This window comes from Gobius niger (assembly GCF_951799975.1).
Source record: "Gobius niger genome assembly, chromosome: 2".
NCBI classification, from domain to species: domain Eukaryota; kingdom Metazoa; phylum Chordata; class Actinopteri; order Gobiiformes; family Gobiidae; genus Gobius; species Gobius niger.
This window is the reverse complement of record NC_136853.1, coordinates 32,532,674-32,555,684: the sequence shown is the minus strand read 5'-3', so window position 1 is coordinate 32,555,684 and position 23,011 is coordinate 32,532,674. Positions and strand designations below refer to the sequence as shown.

The window sequence follows — 23,011 nt, the reverse complement described above, 5'->3', positions numbered from 1 at the left end:
AAAAAACACTGTCCAGAGAAAAGATAGAAGATAGATAGAAGTCCCAGATTGATTGCAGTCAGCCGTGCACTCAGACAAGAGGGCGCCGCGTGCAAGTCCATGTGACCTGACGAACTTTCTCACATTTATGTTTCGTTTTGTCAAAGAAAACTCATGAACGTCACATTTTAGTCACTGAATATCGTCCTGAATTCGTTTTTGTGACGGAAACAACACTGGTTTGGAGTATACAGACGGCATCTCTGGAATCGTCCATATATGCTCATGTTTGAAAACAGTTAAGGGGAAAACAATTTGGAGAAAAATCTAAACTTTCTCTAATTATTCAAAAACTACTTTAACAAACGCTGAATAATGAATATAGTTTTCTACCCAATAAAGATACAAAGACATGGGGAGGAGCAAAGTGGTTTAACAGCCCATAAATACATGAATAATGGAGAATACTAACATCATGCTACATGTTAGCACCGTGCTAATGCTAACACTAGCTAGCGCTGTGGAAAACATCCACATGGACCTGATTTAGACCTGACTTTAAATAAGTTCATATTCCAGGTGAAAATGGCTAAAAAGAGTGGACATTTTTTTCCCCCCAAAAGATTCTGCCCTCCCCCCCATCGGCGAAGCCACCCCCCATCTATGACGCGACGCCGTCTGTATCTATGCAGTGCACATAGTCCATCATCGCACTCATCAGAGGCTGCCCTACATTCAAAAACAGACACAGAATACTGTATATAAAAAGCATAAATCACAATCATGATGCAGTTGAGATGCATATGCACGGTTTCAAATTTGAGCCTGCACCAACAATATTGTCGGAAGGATTATTCAAAGCAAGAAAATAATTAGAAATAGAAAGTGTACAACATGGCTTTTCATGTTAATGCCGATCTTTTAATTGATAAAATTAGATGGATTAAAAGCGAAACAGAGGCAGAGCTGTGGGAGAGTTGAACTAATTGGTGCATTATAACCGCCTGGTGCCCCTTGAGCCAGGCTTAAGAGTTTTCCATGTTTTAGGGCGTTGGAAGTTGTCTTCTCTCTTCTATAATTACACAAATGTCTTATAATCAGCCTTGTGATTCACTGACCGTTGATCAGAGGAAACCTGCCAAAGGCCCATAGAGCTCGAGCCACTGAGGATCCAAGTATTCCCCTTATTCCGCCCCGCCCACTTTTGCCTCTTTTTATCACTTCCATTGTATTGACACTTCCGGTAGAGCGCGAAGCCCGATCATTAAGCGGAGAATGAGGGAAAATACTCGCTACTAAAATCGGATGTTTAGTAAATTGATTTGTGTAAAATGTCCGATGTTCATTTGCACCAACAAGTCAACACTGCACTGTTTCTTTGCGCAGCCTAAAAAAAACTGCTTTGTATTCGTGTAGTAACTGATTTTATCTTGACTTCTCCAGAGCTATGTAAACTAATAGGAGTGAAGGGGCAGGCACAAGTCATGGCAGAGCCCACACAAACTTCCAGAATAAGGTGAATATGAGTTCTAACAACACACCACCACTCGATTAATCTTGGGTGGCGACGTGAGCAATGATTTTTGAGAAAGACTGAGTCAATTTATGAGTACGCAGGCCTTATATTTCAAAATATGCGGTGGCTGATAGCTTGCCTCATCATATCCATTATCATTTGTTGAAAAACTGTACAAGATGGTTGCGAAGCAGCCTTTTGATTGCATAAGAGTAGAAGCTCATGAATCAGTAGTTCTCTTTCTTTTTGTAGATGCTTAGAGATGATTTTAAATAAAACAACCAGATAGATTTCGCATTTACAATAAAGCTTATTCTATTCTGAATAGGAAACAGCATTACCTAACTCTCCCCTTTTTAATGATTTAAGACCAATTGTAGGATTTCTGCTTGACCTGTTCAAAATGACCTAGATGACGACTTGTGCAGTAAAGTGTTGAAATATTTAGTTTGAGTAAGTCACTTGGGAGGAGTGAGCGTGTTGTCGATGCAGCATGTATAACCGGAGTTAGAAGTCTTTGCATGAACACTTTACCTTACGCAACTGCGACTACTTCAACTACAGTGCAGCCGAACCTAAGCTCCAGGTTTAACAGTCGCCATGGAAACACAGCAGTCACCCACACACTCATCTCCAAAAAAACAGGGCCATGGACACTCACACACAATATCAGTTCAAGCTGATGTTTCAGAGCTGGAAGCTGATTTGGACTTCTTATTCCTGAATGGAGAAGAATGCATGCGACCCTTTACTATTACACCCAGTGCATGTCATGCTGCAGTAAAGATATATTAACATTTAACAGTTGACAGATCAATTCTTGTGTGTTCTGTTGTTTATGTGTGGCTGCCTTTACACATTTCATTTCTATTCAAATCAATATTCCGAGCTGCTATATTGTAGCCCGCCCAACACAGAATTGGCACTCCATCTTCTCTCGAGTTTTTCTTTCCTCTGTGCAGGGTCTTCTCAAATTTTTGCAATCAAGAGCATCCCATGAATCGCTTGACCAGGCCATCGGAGTTGTGCTTCCTTCATCTTTTCTGTGATTGGAGACACACATCATTATCTCCATGATGTGGAGAGCTTGGTGGGCCTTTGTGGATGAACGCCAACACTCCATTGAGAGCCACAGCTTGCAATACAGTCCTATCGATCGTTCCTTCGCGGTGTGTTTTTTACAGTCTATGGTCGGCAGTCGATGGTCATGTTGAATTCCAAAGAGTTTCCCAACTTTAACCAGGCAGCATTTAGTCACGTTCACACTTGTAGGGTAGCACTGAGGTATTTGAAATGTTTACCTTCTTCAGGGCCTGCCCATCAAGAGTTACGGTGCCATTGGTTTACGTATAAACTACAAATGGATGCTCAAATGTTGGACTAACAGTTATTGCAAATGGGAAGCAAAGTGTATTTGATAATAAAAGACCAAACAGTGCTATTTCTGAAGTTGAAATGTCAAGAGAAACTCATGCGGCAGTGCTGCAGTTAACGCTTTGCCTCACAGCAACAAGGTCCCAGTTTTGATTCCCGCGCCGGGTGAAGGTTTCTGTGCAGAGTTTGTATGTTCTCCCCATGTCTATGTAGGTTTCCTCCAGGTGCACTGGTTTCCCTTACCACAAAATACATGTTCCTGAAAAGAAGATCGTTAATCTCAGGGACTTTCCAGGTTAATCAAAGGTCGAATTTATTAAAAAGTTAATTGTCTCCAATATTACACTTATCTTTAATCATTCCTGTCAACTGGGCTGAAGGTTTAAAGGTTTAAGACATAACTAATGAAAATCTGCAATAATTCATGTTATTATTGAGTCTAGGGGCTACGTACAGCCTGGGATTTATTTAATTGCACAATTTAGTCATTTGGAGCTAGTTCTGTGCTCTTTGATTTTCGTATGTGTGTGTGAAAGTGTGGCCTCAGCGATCAATGCTTTAATGCTGTTAACAGTCCAGACTGTGAAGCCTGATTAACGGATTAGCAGCCACACAACGTACAGTGCACGAAGCACCGGCATTTCCTCTGAACACGGCACAACAGCGATGGGTAAAATATTCCTATCAACACAGGCATAGTATTAGAGAATACAATGAAATCGCTATTGATCATACTAGGTTATGCTACATCATCTCTGTCGCACAGCCATAACCTTTGCTCTCAGTATGTTTTGGCTTGCATTGGTCTCTGTTGAAATGATTATGACTCTTTCAGATGAAAAACATGGTGTAAGTATGGTTAGTATAAAACAATAAGTGCATTACATACTACCTGAAACTGGCTTACATTTGAGCTTCTTTATGCTGCCCGAATCAAGTGAATATGTCTCAAAATGTGACTATCTAATCATGCATTTGTGCTTTCAAGATATTTCCAAACACTATTGCAAACGCGCAACAAGTGCAAATGGTACCAATGTTGTGGCGAAAGACGAATGACATTTCAAACAACAGCAATCGGGGACAATAACGGTTGCGTTTCTAATCGAGGCCACGGCAGAAAAGTCCCATTTTGTGTTGGCTGGTGACGGTAAGGTGAAGCAGGTCAGATCACTGGAGCAGGAAGCCACACAGAGTGAATCAACAGTCCCAGTACTGTCTGTGCTCAAGCAGCGCACACTTTTAATGATCTAGAAGAGAAAGGAAGTAGGAACTCTTATCGGTCTGTCCACTACAGTTAAACCCCTCTCTCATCAGCAGCTTCTTTGTTTTTGCCTTACTCCACTTTATTTTACATCAGAGCGCAGGACTTCAATGCTCTTCACTGCACCTTGTAACTTTACTGCATCAGTGATTAGGTAAGGGAACATCCGGTGGAACTAGACGCCTCATATAGCAGCACTGTGCTATTTTATAATGGATTTGTATTGTGTTTATAGTGCTGGTTTGGAACTTTGGAACTGTAAGTCTTACAATTAGATTATTGGATTGGATGTTAACCTGCCATAGCCTAAATCTAGTCCTGGTTGTAACTCGTGTAGTCAAAGCAGTACTAAGTAACTCATGCCCCTAGAGGCCATAAGCACCACTGCAGGTGTCGTAGCATGTTGCAGTTTTTTCCTCATTAATTGTCCGTAAATACTCCGCTGACAGAAAAGACAAAGGGAGAGAGGGATATTGCACCACCAATTACACAATGAAGCTTTGCCCGTTTGCCTGCTAGCTTCTTCTTTGTGATTCTATTAGTGTGTATTGGTGACTCCGACCCGTAGGCGGCCAAATTGCAATTGGATGAAGATGAGAGGCCCCCCATCTTTAACACTTGTATTACCTCCAGAGGGACTACGGAAAGGATTTATCACAGTAAACAAGTTACTTAGTACTGGTTTAAGCAAAATCTGTTAAGTAAAATCTCAGTGTCTAGCCTGTGATTATAATGCAGCTGAAAAGTTTCTCATCTTTTGAACTGATTATTTGTTCCTGTGGATAGCCTTGTGTGTCACATGTCAGAATGGCCAATCACCAGTTCAATTTGTGTGGTGACCTTTGCCACAGCCTCAGCCTTTCCAGACATTTCCTCTGCAGAACAATATCACTTGACATCATCAGCGCCTCCCTTGGCACTTCAACAGATCAAAGACTGGGATAGGGTTCTTTAAATGGCCAAGGTCAGAACACATTACTGAGAATATCGATTAAACTATTGATTGGCAAATTGTCAAAGTCTGTTTTAGCGAAGTCACAAAATGAATGATGTTTGCAGGTGCCAATAAAGTAAGACAGAGTTAAAAGATTATTTCAAGAGCAAAGCGAATACTCCTTGTGTAGTACTCGCAGAGGCTAAATTTGCATTATTTTTTTATACTCGCTATTGACTTTTGTCTGTCCATGTGCTTAAAACCAAATCTCCTGCAGCATCTTCCGCTTGCAATCTCCACTTCATCCTCTGTTAAACTCCTGTGTATCATTTAGGACTTTTTCAGCCGGAATAATTAGTATTGATTAGCTTGGCTTCTCAATAGATTATACTCACACATTCGCTTTAACACACACTTACGCTGAGAAAAAGGAACCATAAAGTCTACAGACAATGGACTCATCACATTTGGTCTCAGATGTGCTAGACTAGAAACGCACGATTAAAAAATATCTTCAAAGCAAAATATATCCATTGAAATGATGTTGCTCTTCCTCTGACTGATGTTAACTGTCAAAACAGCAATACTTTTGGGGCCCATCACAGACCTCTGCAAATAAGCAAGCACTTACTTGGGAATATTTGGAATGATTTTAGATGAAAATTGGCTATATTTACTTTAAATAAAGGAGAACTAAGTAATTCATGCCTCTAGAGGCCATAAGCACCACTGCAGGTGTTGTAGCATGTTGCGTGTTTTACTCATTAATTGTCTGTGAGAGTAAATACTACGCTGACAGAAAAGACAAAGGGAGAGAGGGATATTGTACATCCAATTACACAATGGTGATCATTTTTTTCACTCAAACTTGGCTGTAAATACTGTTTAAGTGGCACTAGCTCGCAGCTAGCTTTGCCCGTTAGCTTCTTCGTGATTCCATTACTGTGTATTGTGCTTCAGACCCGGAGCAGAGAAAGTTGCATGGGTGGTTTACGTACTTAGTTCTTTAAACTAAGGCATATTTTGATTCATTTTAAGGATTTTATATTTTAAGTAAGTGATTTGTTTTTAAATGCAGGGGAATATTTTTTTGGCGGGGGAAGTCAACCGCCTCATATGGATCCATATTCCTTTTGGGGAAGAAAGTCATGTGATTTTTTTTAAGGTTTAGGGGTCGCCCAATGCATGAGGAAGTTTTACTATTTTAAAGTATGCGTAAATATGGTCATTTTTACATATATAAAACTGTGCAAAAATTTCAGAAACCAAGCGATATATCCTAATGGTAATCATACGCTTTTCACAGTTTCAGCAATGGTTCAGATGGGTTGTAACATGACCTGGACACATTGAGTGCTGAGGGACTGCAACTTTATTTTTATTTTTAAACAATCAGGTTGACAAAAGTTGACCAAATAAACTCAGTGCACTTTGAGCTTGATGTCAAGATGATTGCCTATACAGTTTGGAGACCAGGCTTATTCAGCCTCGTCACCCTCCCACAATGATCCCTACGGACAAGGATGATGTTCTCACGATGGGCTGGTCCTCTTGTCAGGCACCGTCTTCCACGGCCCTTTCTACTGGATCACTGACTACCACCATGTCTCCTATAATCTCTTTGCAGAAGATAATATGGGATATATCCTATGAGCTCACAGAAGAGCCAAGACATTTCTGTGACAAAGGCACAAGACAGTGCCCAGCTGATAAGACATCCAGCCCATCGGCATAACATCATCCTTGTTCGTAACAAATATCGTGGCTGAATAAATGTATACATAATTATCTGACAAGTTTATTGTCTTTTCCTTGTAGCACTTTGGTCAACCTGATTGTTTTAAGTTAAATACATTTGCAGTTCCTCAGCAGTCCATGTGTCCAGGCCATATTAACTGATGAACAATTTCTGAAGCCATCCAGTTCTCTGAAGCATATGATTACCAATAGGATATATCCCTGAAAATGTTCCTAGATCCTCCATATAGATGCTATAAACTGAGTAAATTGTGTTTTATTTGGTAAATTGAAGACCATAATTAAGAATTGGCAACATAAAATGGTTTCTTCAATGTTTACATATATAAGTTTCACATAAGAAAAATGCTATTTTTGCATATACTTTAATATAGTAACACTTCCTCTGTGCTGGGCGACCCCTAAACGTCTTTCAAAAAAAAAATCTGAGAAAAAAAAAAAGGAACACGGGTCCACAAACCCAAAAAAACAAGTACATTATTTCGAGCCACCCTAATATTATGTTTTTCTAATTGTCAGGGATAAACACAGAGCATGGTTAACAAAACCTACGGGCAAACAAGACAACCAGCGCTTGTAGCCTATTGTGCTGCCCACTGTATTTACCACAGGATGCTCGGATCTGGAGGAACTAGAGGAAACCGGAGACCTTGGGTTACCTAGCAACCAGTGAGGAGTGAGGAGTTGCAGCAAATCGTGTTGTAATAAATTATGAGAAAAGAGTCCAATGGAAAAGCCTAATTCGAGGGCTGAGAAATGTCTCACCCAATCAGTGACGAGTGCTAATAGTCCCACCCACATGAAGACAGATACATCTCCATTAATAGCTAGAGAAGTGTAAGCATGACTGGAAACACTGGGCAGAGGGGATGCGGGATGCAGCCGGGAAAACAACCCGGGATCTACAGTAAATATAGAATCCACGCATACAAAAGAACCGATGAACTGATTTCCAAATAATAAGACCGGAGGGGAGATAAAGGTGGATGATTTCTGAAGGAGTGATGTAAACGTTGGAGGACTGAATCATTTATTTCTGGAGTTGCACAAGCAAAACCAAGGCAACAAGAGCAATTTAGATATTATTTTCTTTTAAATTAGTTTCATAGAGAGGAGCCAAAAGGGTAATCTTTGTATTAACAGACTACAACATGAGAATGGGGTAACGTTACTCTGAAAAAGTTTAGGTTGAGTTTGCAAGATGTATATTGTAATTTAAAACAGTATTTCTTGAGCAAATGACATCAAATAACAATGAACAAATAAAAAATGGAAGTGCTTTGATAAAGAACACGGTATTATTAGGTATAATTGATACAGTATGTGGGAACCGCTACATGCATTGTTGGATTTATTAACAGTGTAACCAATAAAACGAAAGGTTAAAGGCAGGTTCATTGGGGGTGACAGTAGGACAGTAGTTGATGCTAAGAGAGGTTTGCTTGTGTTGTTTATCAATGCACTTCACGGACATCATCATGTGCGGTTAACCATGAGGCTGCGATCTTTGAGCAACAGACAAAACACACAGATAGACAGGAGACGACAGCTAAAGTAAGTCATGCAAAATTAGCCGTTTATTAAAAGCAGCCAGAGTGAGGTCACAGCTTGGCGTCTATAGATAGAGCAAATGCCTGAGTGTCCTTCCTGATTCGTTATTCTCGATGCAGTTCTTACTTCACAATATCGTACATGTTCAGGTCGCAGAATGTGCCTGTGTTCACCTGAGTAACCATGACAAATTAAACAAAATGGTAAATTGTTTTATCATACTAAATGTTAGCATGGGTGTTGAGGCAAATACTGTTCACCAACAACAACAACAACAACAACAACAACAACAACAAAAATTCAATTTAACCCAGTGACAATAACTGTACATGAGTTCACTCAAAGTTGTAAAGGATGATGATGCCTGCATCCCAAGTCCTATACTTAGACACAAAACCACCCACAATGTTTTTCTCACTAGTTCCTTGTATAACAGCTTGCTGACCAGTAAAAAGTACGCACAAATTTCCGATGCACATTTTTTTTTTCAAATCAATATTCCAGCCTTTATACCTACAGACTTGACAAACAGTGTATTATTCCAGCATCGTGTTCCAGATTTAACTAAACTCTTCATATGAATAATGTCACATTAAATAATATCACATGCAAAGGACACAAATCAGGACAATAGCTATGCGTTCAAAGCTACTAATGTTAGCTTAAGTTCACTGTTATGGGTGCGTGATTTCCCGACAGACATGACCTGGCGTGCGCATATTTCTGAGCTGGAACTTGTACAATTTGGATTTCATACCTTCAACAAACTTGCCAACGGTGTGCACACATTCCTCACAATACAATAATAAACACAGGGTGCAGGAAGATGTATGTTCGTACATTCAACAGATGCTGCAGGATCCAATAAAGCGAAGTCAAACACAGAGATAAAATACCGCTGTTCACAACTGGTGTTACTCACAGAGAAATCAATGGTTTTCTCTACTCTGGTGGCTCTAGGACATGCCCACAAACACCTTCATCAACATTTATTGAGCGCACAAAAACACACCAGTTCATCTTTAGAATGATACTAGTTTTGTGGTTGTATTATGAAAGATGACTTCAATAAACCATCTAAATCGTATCGTATCTAAATGTTGTTTCTTGAATTTGTATTGCTCCAGTGAAGGCTTACCTAGATCGAGATTTCGTCCAAATGAAAAGACTGTGGAGGTCCTCAGTTGTTTCTTATCGCTCGTGGCGCTTTCTCTCAGATGGAGCCAACAACTGATGAGTATGTCCTGTCCTTAGTAGCCACCGAAGCTCTCCTCGCCTCCTCACAACCAGCTTTGTCTCCTCTCACTCTCACACTCTGCAGATTTCCAGCGCTCTCCAACTCCTCCTCTTTCCTCATTCTACAGCTTGCGGCAGCCAGACTACATCTCCTACAAGTCTCTGCCTGAGCTCTCTCTCCTTCTCTCTCCCTGCTTCTCTCTCTCTCTCTATGTACACACGCATGCCCCTTCCCCCCCCCCCCCTCCCCTTCCCCTCTTCTGCACCGCCCCTCCCACTCCAGTCCGTCACTATGGAGACACTGGGCCCGTACCGCGTCAAACTGGGGCATGCTCACGTACACGGAGCTGTGCAGAGCAGGGGTTAAAGGAACTCTATGAGGTAACATCTCATAGAGGCAACATTATTATACCTGAAAGTCTGATAAATTGTTTTTAAAAAAAAAAGTACAATTGGTGACAGAACACTGCAAAGAACCTATAACCACTATAGCCACATGCTGCGTATTTGCATTGGCATCTGTTTCTGTATATATTTGCTTTGTTTTATTCATTGAGTTGGCAGTGTCAGTTTGTGGTTAGCGTTCGTGTCTCACAGCAATAAGGTTCCGGGTTTCTATCCTCTTCTATTCCCGTGTCTGCGTAGGTTTCCTCTGGGTGGTTTCCCCTACCACTAAAAATATGTACCATAAGATTTTCTCTGGAGTCAGGACTCCCTTGACAAAGTGATGGAACTGATTAAAAAAAAGTATAAAAGTTAAGCCAAACATAACCATTCTCTTTTGAATTGTCTTACGAACAAAATTACCCAAGTGCCGAAAAGATCCTAACCTGACTGGTTGAAGTAAGATGACCAGCCCTACTCTGCTGCATATATTTAGTGTGTGAAATATAAAAACACTAGCACTCATAGGGCCCGATCTTCTGTTTCTAAACGCAGACTAAAGCGTAACTGTTTGCGCTTAGTTTGAGACCTGGTGCATTAAATGGGCTGCAGTGGGCAGGACAGACTCCCCTGGCCGATGTTTTGTAGACCAACCTTTCCCTCCAACCAGACTCTGCGAGGGGAACAGAGAGGGGTGGTGGGACAGTGGGAGAGTGAACATGTGTTTTTGTTTGGGTCGCGTTAACGCAATTACGGCCGAGTGTGTTTAACTCAAGTACTTAGTTCGACGATAGAGTATATAAAAGCCTGTAATGCTTAAGGAAGAGCACGAGGCAGCGCGAGGAAATGAGGATAAAGAATGTGAGGCCAGAAGAACAACGCTTGTAATAAACCACGCCTCAGTCAACCTATATACTGTATATATATATGTATCTAAAACAACGCCCTCGCGCCTGTGGCACAGTCAAATAGCGCAAAAGCAAGACAACTCCTGTCTAACAATACGATATGGCCCATATTGGCGGAACGGAGGGTCAAGGTCAGCAAGAAGGTCCCGGGTTCGATTCCCACCTGGACGGGGCCTGGACGGGGCCTTTCTGTGTGGAGTTTGCATGTTCTCCCCGTGCCTGTGTAGGTTTCCTCCGGGTACTCCGGTTTCCCCTACCACTAAAAACATAGATTCCCCTCTGGGGCCAGGACTCCCCTGAAAAAGAGATTCTTAATCTCAGTGGGACTATCCTGGTTAAACAAAGGTCAATAAAATAAATAAATAAATAGTATTTCACATGTGTTGCAGTGTATTTGTCTAGCTCTGTTCAGCGTGTTAAATTAATAATCATGGGAAGGAATTTCAACCTACGAGTCAAGTATCCTAATGGCCACTCGTCTAGACCAAAAACTGAATAATATTAGATAAACATTGTTCAATTATTTCACTTATTATTTCAATTATTTCAGTTCAATTACTTTACCGAGATTACATTCAACAACAATCTATCATTCTATACCCCATATTCATAAAGCACATTATGATGAGCATTAGTGAAAGTGCGAGGGCTAAATAAGGCAATAGTGATTTACAGGAAGGAACACCGCTGAGGTACACTTCTGTCCTAAGGCAAATCCACCCACTTTTAAACCACATCACATAGTACTCACTGCTTTTTCCACATAATATAAATGATTTCACTGTAATCTGTGAGTAAGAATGTGTTCACACACCACCTGGGATTGGGACGTGAGCATGTATTTAGAGGTGTATGGCATGTAATAGTAGACTGAATGAGGACAAAACTAGGCATAACGGTCATTCAACTTGAGCAAAATCAGAGCTGAACCAGGATCAAACTGGTGGACAAAGCTTAGTCTTGGCCCAGTTTTGGTTTAAAGCAGATCTTAACCAAGACTAAACTCAGACAAAACCGTGGTCTAGACCAGAGTTTCTCAACAGGTGGGTTGGAAGAAAAATGTGGGTTGCAAGCCTCCATCAAAAGTCACTATTACAGCACATTTTTATAGTTTTGATGGTCAAGCCCTTTACTTCATGCTAAGATTAACGTTAGACAGAAAATGCTGCATTTTGAAAATACATGATATAGTCTACTATTAAACTAATATATTACATTCAAATTAGAACACAAGTATACTTTTAATAGAAATAAATCCATTATATGCTGAAATAATCACTTTTATTCAGGCAGTGGCTTATGATGAAGTGTGTACTGAAGCCCACTGAGTTCCACTGGTCTAGATGTCAGACTAATACCTGAAAGCAAAACAAAAATGAACCTAGTGTCCGAAAATGAGGACTTGGACCGCTGAGTGCCGCCAGAAGTACCACCAGCGGTACACCGACCACATTTTGAGAACCACTGGTGGATAGGATACACTCCTGCAGCGTCTAACAAAGACACAAACCATCTGGTGCCGGCTGAGACAATCTGTCCATTTGGAGCAATGACAGAGGAGGTGATAAGCACAGAAACAAGGCGCAGGCACACACACACACACACACACACACACACACACACGAAAAACAAAAAACAAAAAAAAAACACTTGGATCTGTGTCAGCAAATGCAATTCAAACACATCCTAATTCATTTACGGAAAGTGCACATATCTGGTCTCTATGGTAACTAGTAGCTGTCATGGCAACCGAGTAAAAGACTATCATCAGGACCGGTGTAGACTCATCATCCAGTTATAAACGCAGACAATTTGTCCGGAGATTCATTTTTTTGAATTTAAGATGTTGTAACAAAGGCCCCGAGCCTAAAATATTGGGAAACACAAGAGACGGGCCCTCACACGAAAACTGTGAGGAATGACATTGCAATCACTGGATTTCAGTTTCTGCTGTGCTATTTCCGTGTAGTGTTGCTTATTACGTGTCTACTTAGATTTGAGGACTATTTTTGTTCAACCTACGCAACGACATTGAAAAGAAACCGACTCTAATGAACTGCGACATAAATAATGCTTAGTAATTGAGATTTTGCTTTTGTCAAACCACATTTTGGTAATATTTCTGTCAGCCTTTGCAAAAAAGTTGATCAGGTGTAATAGAAAGGGTCTTAAATTTGACTGAGACAAACAAATATTACTGTAGCATGATGTTATCCCAGTTAAGCACACTAATGCTTTAACCGCGGAGCCTCCTCAGTGCCTACTTGTTCACAAAGTCATTTACAGCCCTATCCCCCTGTGATCTCAGGGCTCACTCATGTAGAAAACATCGCTGAAATCACTCCTGGAGGACCACAGACGATCTGCACTTCACCAAAACCAAATCCATTTCTAATTGCCTCGCACCAGCTCTCTGCGGACGCACACTTGAAACGAGAGCAATTTGCAGCCTTGAGTTGACGCAGTCTCTTGGTCATTTCTGACGGGCCAAAGAGAGGAACAACAATGCCATCTTGTGGTGATGAAGAGGCGATACCTGCACCTGTACTGCAGAGAAATTAATATGCATTCAGCAAAGTGAGATAGTGAATAGTGTCAGGTGGTTTATAACCTTTCCTCAAACAATCATCTTTACTTAATGAAAGTCGAACCATGTAATAATGTATATAAGTCTGTCTCCTTCTCAACAGCTACAAATCTCCCCACCTGATGATGTCACAAAGTGCTGCTCCTCTGACTGAAAATACCACCCTTTTTTTTTTACGGTTTCACTTTCGGAGTCTACTATGCGCTCTGTGTGCTCACACATAGTGTATTTGTTGATTTTTCAAGAAATACATAAATTATAAAAAATATGAAGCACCTACACTAACCACCTATTATTCTAAAAGGCAATCATGCAAACCTTAAAATAAAAGCGGCACTAGTGTCTTAACTCACACCGGACCCAAAGCAAGAAAAAAGCTAAGACTAAAAAGTGATGAAAAGTCAAACAAAAAAGCAACAAAAACACAACAAAACGGAGACGAAAACACATCGAAAAGTGTGAGTTATGATCAGTTTTGTAGGTCTTAGCTTTCAAATGAGGCGTCACACTGGTCTACAGGCTGTGACCTATAGTCGAGAAGCTTTTGGATTTGGTTAAAGCCGAACTGGAGAAAATGCACTCGTTTGAGGTGGGGGATAAGAGGTTAAATAGAATGTATAGGCTACATAAAGTACGTAACACTTTTAGTTCAGCTTGTTATTTAGGTATATAGTTACAATATTCATGTGAATAAAAACATAGTGCAGAACAAGAAGACCGTTGTCTATTGGCTAATCTCACTGACAAGGTGTTCTTATTCTGTAGCGTGTAAGCAAAGCATGAGTCAGAAGCTTGTTCAGATTTCCTTACAATTCTTGCATACTTATATACAGTAATTAGAGTTGCATCATTGCTCACAACTAAATACTTCATTCTGTCATCAGAAATGATTGATTATTTATTTGATTAAGTCCTGGTTAATCACCACCATGACCAGAATGTGAAGTCAATAAGCTCAATTCATTCACACATTGGAGACTGACACAGTCTTAAGGCAAATCCACTTCATGTGCACTGCTTAGCTTCTGAATAATGTATTTCAATTTATTTAACATAAAAACTCATTAAAAAAAATTAGACATGCCTTTGGAAACTTGACATGCTTTTTTGGCGCTTTCAAGGAGAAAAACAATGATGTATGTATATGTTTTTTTAAAGAGTGATAATAATAGCCCAAGCTATACACTAAAAGCACATTAAACAGTGAATGCCCTTTATGAAGATCAAATGTGATGCCAGATTTGGCTTGTGCGATTGACCCCGGTAAAGCAGAGCAAAGAGCAGCAGGTAATACAAGACAATATTAGACAACTGTATGTGCCCTGGCTGAACAAAAAAAAGGTCACATGCTCTAATATCTAGCTTTGACAGCACAGGGAAACTGGAGTACCCGGAAACTACACTGAGGAAACTTTGGATGAAGAGTCTGTCCACGGTCTTAATGATCTAAATGTATTTTTATCTTTTAGATTTTCTTAATTATATGAACCTGTCTTAATAATAGTCTGAATAAAAGGTAAGAAACAGATGTTGTTTAATTGTAGGTTGGATACATACTGTTAAATGCCCGTGCTCCTTTCTGTCTCCTTGTTCTGCTACACTACAGCATGTGACACTATCGACTGTATGAGCTGCTCTCCCAGGTACACTGACCTCTGATACTCCAGAGACAGTGAGCTGCTGCAGTGAGTGCTGCACTCATTATGTGACTGTCCTGCTGTATGCAGTCTCCTCTCTATAAGGATGTGGTTCCAATTCAGTGCTTGTGTCAAGTAAACAGTTCGACTCTGACACGTAAGATAAAGGTTTTCTGCATATCTTAGATCTTTCATTCCTAATAGAGATTGTATTGCAAAAAGTAATCTTGAAATAAGTGACATTTTCTTTAAATAAAGAATAAGGAATAATAAAGAATAAAGAATCTTGCTCTGTGGAAAGATTTCTTGAAATGTGTTCCTTAAATCAGGGACAAATGTAAAAAAGTACTTATTTCAAGATCACTTTTTGCATTGTGACAGACCACGTGACCAACGTGCAGTGCATTGTGGTTGCGAGTGGCAGCGAAACCAAAATATAGCATTTTAAGTCCAAGCAAGACTGTACAGACAGCTGCAGGTTTTTATAGAGAAACACTCAAAGGTGAAGAAATGTTCAGCACTAAAGGTTCACAGATGTTAACACGCTTTTGTAGGTGTAAATGCACATAAGACATTGAACTTCAGATCTCTGCAGCTGGTTAAGGTTAGACACTGAGATCTGAGATGTTCCAAGTGGACCATAAACGTGTATAAACGTAAACGTAAATGTGGCGTACAAAGGTAAGGTTACCATCCATTCACACAGCATATGTTTCTGTCAACACACACCTCCACGAGAAAAATATCTTTCACTTTAAGATCTATGCAATTTTACCACCCATTTCACCACTGAGCTGTTTAAAAATACAAGATACTGCAGTTTACAGACCTAAGCTTGATCCAGACCTCTGTACAAATCCAGTGATTTCTGTCCAAATAGGACAGCACAAAGAAAATATTCTGTCCGTATACGTTTATGAGGCATGCAGACACAAAAATAGAAAGGCCTAATAGAGCTTCACACACCTGTACTACACCGCATGCATGTACACAGACGCACAGATTCACACCATTGCTTGTGCCACATATGCGTTTACACTGCCTCACACACAGACAAGCGCAGTGTGTGGGCGGCATCCCCAGCGCCGTCAAACATCTTGCATCCCACATGCTTATATAACTCCCTCTCCACCTCCTCCAGCCGATCACTCATCACTTTATCCTCCGCTGGGAGGAAAAACATCAATTTTTCCATCTCCATCCCATTTAAAATGCTCTGCAATCAGGAGTGATTTGGTTACACTTACCCTCAGGATATCAAAGGAGCACATCGTTTTTGGTGCATTATAGCTGTGAGGTCCTCTTTTAAATCGTTATGTTAGAGCATGTGATGCAACCTACACCATTTTTTAGCAAATTCCCAGCCTCAGTTAATAATTTGAAGACCATTTAAAGTCCTCAACATGTTAATGTTCGAAACAAGTAATTCGGAGGCTCACCAAACAGAAATACGTAAAAGACACACAAACAGGTCTTTCCTGTTAAAAACTTGTAGAATATTAGATGAAAAGAGGAAACTGAAAGAAGTGTCCACAAATAATAATAAATGGTAAACTTATATAGCGCTTTTCCACCTAGGCACTCAAAGCGCTTTACAGCAAGGATCCACTCACCCATTCATACTCTCATTCATACACCAATGTACGCAGACACTGGGGGCAATATGGGTGAAGTGTCTTGCCCAAGGACACAACAACAGTGTGTCGAACCCCCGACCTTACGATCATGAGACGATTAAGATATAAAAATTAAGATATAAAAATAAAAATTACCATGAATCCCTCCATGATTCAAGGTGGAATTTTTGAATCATGGTGGAGGGAACATAATTTCCACCCAGAGCTGCAAGAACAAAATTAAGTATTTTTGCTGTTTCCATGGTTACATGGCAAACATTGCTTCATTTTGTTCATGTAGCTCTGAGTGTAAGAACAAGTTCTTGCATCTTAGGAAGTATGAATGAGCCTTTAACAACTATTGCCACTGGCTAGTCCACTTCAGAGGGGGTGAAAAGTTGGGCGCATAATTCTACTCTGCCAGTATTTAACCTGCCCTGATCAGTGCCTCCTTGTGGCCACACACAGAAACTGTGTCCTTGTGGTCTTAGGTTAAACTGCAGGGGATATCAGAGTACGAGTGTGGGCACGTCATTGGATAGAATCTACATAGGATGTGAGACTAGTGCTGATTGGGATCACTGGGGCAGGTACAAATAGACAGGAAGCCTCTAGTCAGGACCCTGCACACCAGCGGCACAGGAAATGGGTCTGCTCACTGACACACACAACGGATACCTGGACAGGTTATCACACCTGTCAGATCAAACCAGTCAAAACCTGTCTGATCAAACCACCATATGCGGATCTGGAATAGAGTTATAGAGCTACAATGAATCGGTAAAAGACAGAAGGTGAAAGTCAAGTCACCATCGGCCGCTATGGACAAGCACATGCAAGCAAAGCATATTACATTGTTATGATGCTATGATTTATGAATTGACTTCTTGGCCTGGTTAATTGATCAGGTTTAGGAGTTCCAGGAAGCAATGAGCTATAATAAACTACTTTATTCTTGGACCCGTGTTATCTTCTATAACCGATTCTCATACACAGCTGAATGTACAAGGAAGAAGTTCACTTACATTGATAAGCTCTATCTCCCAGATCTTCTTGACCAGTTCCATGGAGGTGTAGCCATTAACCAGGAAAGACTTGGTGTAGTCCCCAAGCTCCAATGACTCCAGCCATTCTGCCACTGAGGTGGGGTTGTTTCCGTCGTAACCTACAGGCCTCACCTGCATAACATGGACACTGAATTAAGTTGATTGTTTTTATTTTTTGTTGTAATGCTGATGGACATTGTCTATATACAAAGTAAAGGACACATTAGTTATGTTTAATGCATGTGTTTTCATAAGCCATTTCTAAAGCTGTTCATCTACGAGAGCAGAATGTTAAGGCTCCCCTGACAGCGGTTTGTTTTTGAGGGGACAGGCCGACCAAGATGCCTTTCAGAATGTTTTAGGGGAAACTGGCCCATACTTCAGTGGGAGTGACTGACAGATCCTGTGGCTCTGAGGTCAAGCTACAGTGTGGGGAAACTACTTCTTGTTTTGTTTTTTCATTAATCTCTGCACAACTGTACAGTATTTTAATAACTTAACATGCAATGCTTTGTAAATACTAAATAAGCCAGTGCCCATTTAGTTAGCTTTGGTGGGATTATTGACATATTAGCTCAACATTTAGCTTACCGTCTCATGAAACAAAATCAGGTAAACACTACAATTAAAAAGTGCCTTCATGTTTATGACTTTCTTTCAATGTGTGAATGCCGGATTGCTTTGTGATTAAACACTACTAATGTCTATAAACGATACTGACCCTGGGTAGCAGTCGTATGGCCTGAAGGAGTCGCTGTCTGTGGGCGGAGTTAAGGATGCCAATCTCCAGCAGGTCCTGGTCCTCCACCACATTACTGCCCTGAAAAACAGGCACAAGCATAAGCATTTTGATCACAAAACAAAAACAGATGTTTTATAGATGTGAGTAATGTGAGTTATGGTATACCTATATTATACCCCAGAACAACAAAATAAAAAAGAAGGAAAGAAGGAAGGAAGGAAGGAAGGAAGGAAGGAAGGAAGGAAGGAAGGAAGGAAGGAAGGAAGGAAGGAAGGAAGGAAGGAAGGAAGGAGGGAAAGAAAGAAAGAAAGAAAGAAAGAAAGAAAGAAAGAAAGAAAGAAAGAAAGAAAGAAAGAAAGAAAGAAAGAAAGAAAGAAAGAAAGAAAGAAAGAAAGAAAGAAAGATAGGACAAATGTGAAAATAAGCATGACCTTTCTCAGTATATACTGGATGAACCAATAACAAATGCATTTAAAAGGACAGACCTATACCAAGAGCAAAACGTGTGAGTCAAAGAGCTGGATCACGCAATCAGCCCTCGTTCCATTCACAAAACACAAACTCACAATGAGTCTGCATATGGGACAGTTTGCCTTTAATTAGTCTAGTGGCTGCTATTGGAGACCTATCAGTCAGCCTCCTGCGGAGAGGTAGACAGAACAGGTTTCACACTCGCACGTAATTAAAGGTGAGAGCGGAGGGAGCTGACGTGATATGCTGTGCGTTTAGAGAGCTGCTGCACAGGCACAAATGACAAAAAGTGTCAGTAATAAAGACACTAGTGAAGGAGAGTTATACAGATGAGCCATATGTGCAAATTGTGACGAGCGATATCATGTTTTGAAATCACAATGCACTTCACACTGCACTCCAGGAGAGTGCAGTGTGAAAGACGACTGAAATATAAACCGGTAAAACACAATTACATGCACCATACTGGGTTTTAACTCGTCAGCCTTTATCAGGGAACATTTCATTCAATATTAATCGACTGTAGCCAGTTAATATGGTATTAACAAATCATAACTGCAACATGAATGTGAATAGAAAGTATTAATCAGATACAATAAGTTTGCCTATTATCAACAGATTCATTTAAGAAAAGTTCTATATTTCCCAGAGTGTTTCCCGATGGAGCCCAGAGACAACATTGATGTCCCTCGTATCCCAAAGTCCACCTGTAGTTCTGATCGTGTCCAAAAGAGTGCGTGTCCAGAGCGCACCAGAGAAAGCAGTGGCCTGGTAGTGACACCGTGCCACAAATCCAGCCAAACTGGCACAAGTCGTCTTAAAAAGCAGATTAGGTGTGGTGTTGTGACACTTGAAGGCGTGTGTGGTTTGTTTATAGAAAACTGTTGCAGCTGTTTTGGCGTCAGACGTGTCCACGTTGATCTACTGCACCAAAGTAGGAGTGCCAATGTCCTGTGTGTGCGCACAATCAGACATTCGCTAGACTGTTCGTATAATAATTTATTTCTTCTTGTTATTGCCGTTAGACCGGTGACCCGCTGTACTGACAGCCCCGGGATTTTTGCTAAAGCTTCTTGCGCTTCTCCGTGAGGCGAGAAGCTGCGCCTTGACTTCTGAAAGAGAGGAAATTTGGGCTGTTGCAAACGAATAAGTCATAATTGATGATATAATCCTGCATTGAGCCTGTGCTTTCAAATTTGTCATTTAAAGTGATTTAGTTTCATATAAAACTAAAGTAATTTTGTTTCTGTTTTCAATTTGAAAATCGTTTGAACCAATGATACACGGATTCACTTCCCCTGCAATAAACAATTTTTAAAAATAGAATTTTACACATAAAATACATACGTTTTGTTACCACCTTTTTTTCCCTCACAGTAATCAATGTCAACATTTAATTGAGCGACAGTGGCTCAGATGGTAGAACAGGTCATCCAGATCGGTAGTTTGAATCCCAGCTCCTGCAGGTGTGAACTGTTGTTGTGTCCCTGGGCAAGACACTAAACCCACATCGCCTGTGTTGACGTGGTGTGTGACTGAATGGCAGTGGTCGGAGGGCGAATAACGCAGATTGACACGCTCACTTCCACCATGACTATCATCATCATTAGCATTATTACTAATATCTCTAGAGGCTGTAGTGGAGTCTCTGAGTCTATTTTCTACAGCACCGAGGAGACAGTTGGGAGTCCAGTGAAACCTCACAACAAAGTAAAGAGTGGAGGAGTTAGAAAGAAAGAGACTGTCAGGCTCAAAAGCATTAATAATGGTTCCCGTTTAAAGCCTGGGTAAAAAAACACCTGAGGTTCCCAGCTCTAATTTTCCAATAATTTCTAGCCATTACCAGATGGAACATGGAGCAGTAACCAGTGCTCAGGAAAAGCTTCAAACCAAAGCTCGCTAGTATCTCGGGGAAATGGCTTGGTCAGTGTTTAGCTTTGGAAACAACAACGAGAGGGGCAAACATGCACCGCCTGTTTAGTTTTTACTCAGGCCTGCAAAGCATTTAAGTCTGACCATGGCCTTACTCACACCAAACTTTGATGCAGAAAAGTCTGGTATAAAAATTCTGAGGGTGATTGCACCAGAGGAGCACATCATGTCTTTCTCAAATGAGTGAGAAAAATTCATTTTATAATCTTCTACTATTAATAAAGGAAAGAACAACATACATTGGTGATGCACAAAGTGCTAAAAAAAAAAAAAAAATAGAAGATCTCAAAAGCTCAAAAGCAAAAAGATGCTGAGTTTTGACCACGTGCCTCAAATGCAGCTTCATGTACAGTACATGAGCTTTTCAGGCACAAGCAGGATTAACATTACTTGTGCCTTAAGTGGCTCAGAAGGTACAGAATTGTGTTTATTATAATGATGGTTTGAAATGAAGTCACTCAGGAGTGGGTGTAAACACTGAATTGCTGTTTAACGACCAAATAACTGAATTTTCCTATAATCAACCAAGAGAGAAGTGAGAACTTCACATTTGTCAAGAGAATCCATCCCCCTCACAGGTGTGGTATGTCAAGATGCTGCTGAGATCGCATCAATATTGCACAGGTGTGCCTTAGGCTGTTTACAATAAAAGTCCACTCTGAAATGCACACTTTAACACACAGCACAATGCCACTGATGACGCAAGTTTCGAGGGAGTGTGTGACTGCAGGAACGTCCACCAGAGCTGTGGTAGCTAAATGTTCATTTCACTACCATGAACCGTCTCCAAAGGCGTCTCAGAGACTTTGGCAGCACATCCAACCAGCCTCACAACCACAGACCACGAGTAACCACTCCAGACCAGGAATCAGTGTCTTGATAAGTCACACCTGTGAGTTGGGATGGATTCTCTTAAGGTTAAGCTTAAGATGTACTTTATTGTCCCCGTAGGGAAATGTGTCCTCTGCATTTGACCCATCCCTCAATGCCGCTGGGGCAACGCCTTAAGGAGCAGTGGGCGACCGTAGTGCAGCGCCCGGAGGGACCCTTCTCCACATGTGGAGCCAGGCAGATGGTCAGCATCACCTGGCTGGAGGATTCACCTATTGTGCATGTTTGTGGTTGATGGGGGAAATTGGAGCACCCAGAGGAAACTCATCCAGAGAGAAACATGCAAACTCCACACAGAAAGGCCTGCATGGTCCGGCGAGAGCGCTCAGCCACCTTGAGGAGAGGAAAAGGTTTTATATCTTTGAGTTCACCCCATGAAAAATGAGAGCAAAAACAAAAGTGTTGTGTTAAAAATTTTGTTAATTTTATATATATACACCACTCCCTTAGACCAGACCAACTGCAGCAACCCCAGGTGGTGTATCTTGTCTGGTCTACAGTCAAGCCACTCAAGATTTACACATTTAACTTTGAAATAGGCTTGATTTACAAATTGTTTTCCCATGTGTGCACTGATCAGGCATACCATAATCACCTTCAACCTATATTTGGTAGTTGAATTATGAATTATGTCTTAAATCTGTCACTCTCAAAAGGTCCACCTGTAACTAACTGGTGCACCCTCATCATTGAACATTTTTTTTCTCACTGTAGACTACTAAGCTATTTGTCCTGCCTCTAAAATCAAAATCTTCATCACTCACCCCATCTGTGATAATGATATGCGCTCATTTCTATGACACAGGTAAATATACCCAAGGTTGGCATGATAACAGAAGCACCACAGGGAGAGGGTAAAGTGAACATCCTTGTGCTCACCCCACCTCATTTGAGTTTTCTTCAATGAAGTCTGGATAAAGGCTTCAGGCGACAGAGTTGAACTCATAGGAATTTTGGAAACACAAAGAGGAAAGCAGGAGAGCGGAGGAGAGTCTCACAAGTCCTGCCCAAAGATGTTAGCATCATGTGGTGACGTCAAGGAACAGTTCACCTGTTGATCCCGATTGATGTCAGCAGCTTCAACAGTGATAAACATTTGTTTGCTTGAAATATTTTCTGTTTGAGAGTTTTAAATATATCTATTTTTTACAATAATTCTGTTTTTTGTAAGATTTTGTCAATGGG

At 40.8% G+C, this 23,011-nt stretch overlaps 1 protein-coding gene across 4 annotated transcripts in view; it reads right to left on the bottom strand.

Annotated features, from left to right (window-relative positions):
• Positions 1-23,011, bottom strand: part of anks1b (ankyrin repeat and sterile alpha motif domain containing 1B) — a 178,829-nt gene that overhangs the window by 21,773 nt on the left and 134,045 nt on the right. For 3 of the 4 annotated variants that reach the window (XM_079582748.1, XM_079582745.1, XM_079582746.1), the window contains exons 18-19: positions 18,512-18,610; positions 17,770-17,922 (exon numbers count right to left, since the gene is read on the bottom strand). In XM_079582748.1, the coding sequence (XP_079438874.1) occupies positions 17,770-17,922; positions 18,512-18,610 (252 nt within the window). Of the gene's footprint in view, positions 1-9,514; positions 9,781-17,769; positions 17,923-18,511; positions 18,611-23,011 lie in introns of those variants that run through there. The other variant, XM_079582747.1, reaches the window with a different exon arrangement.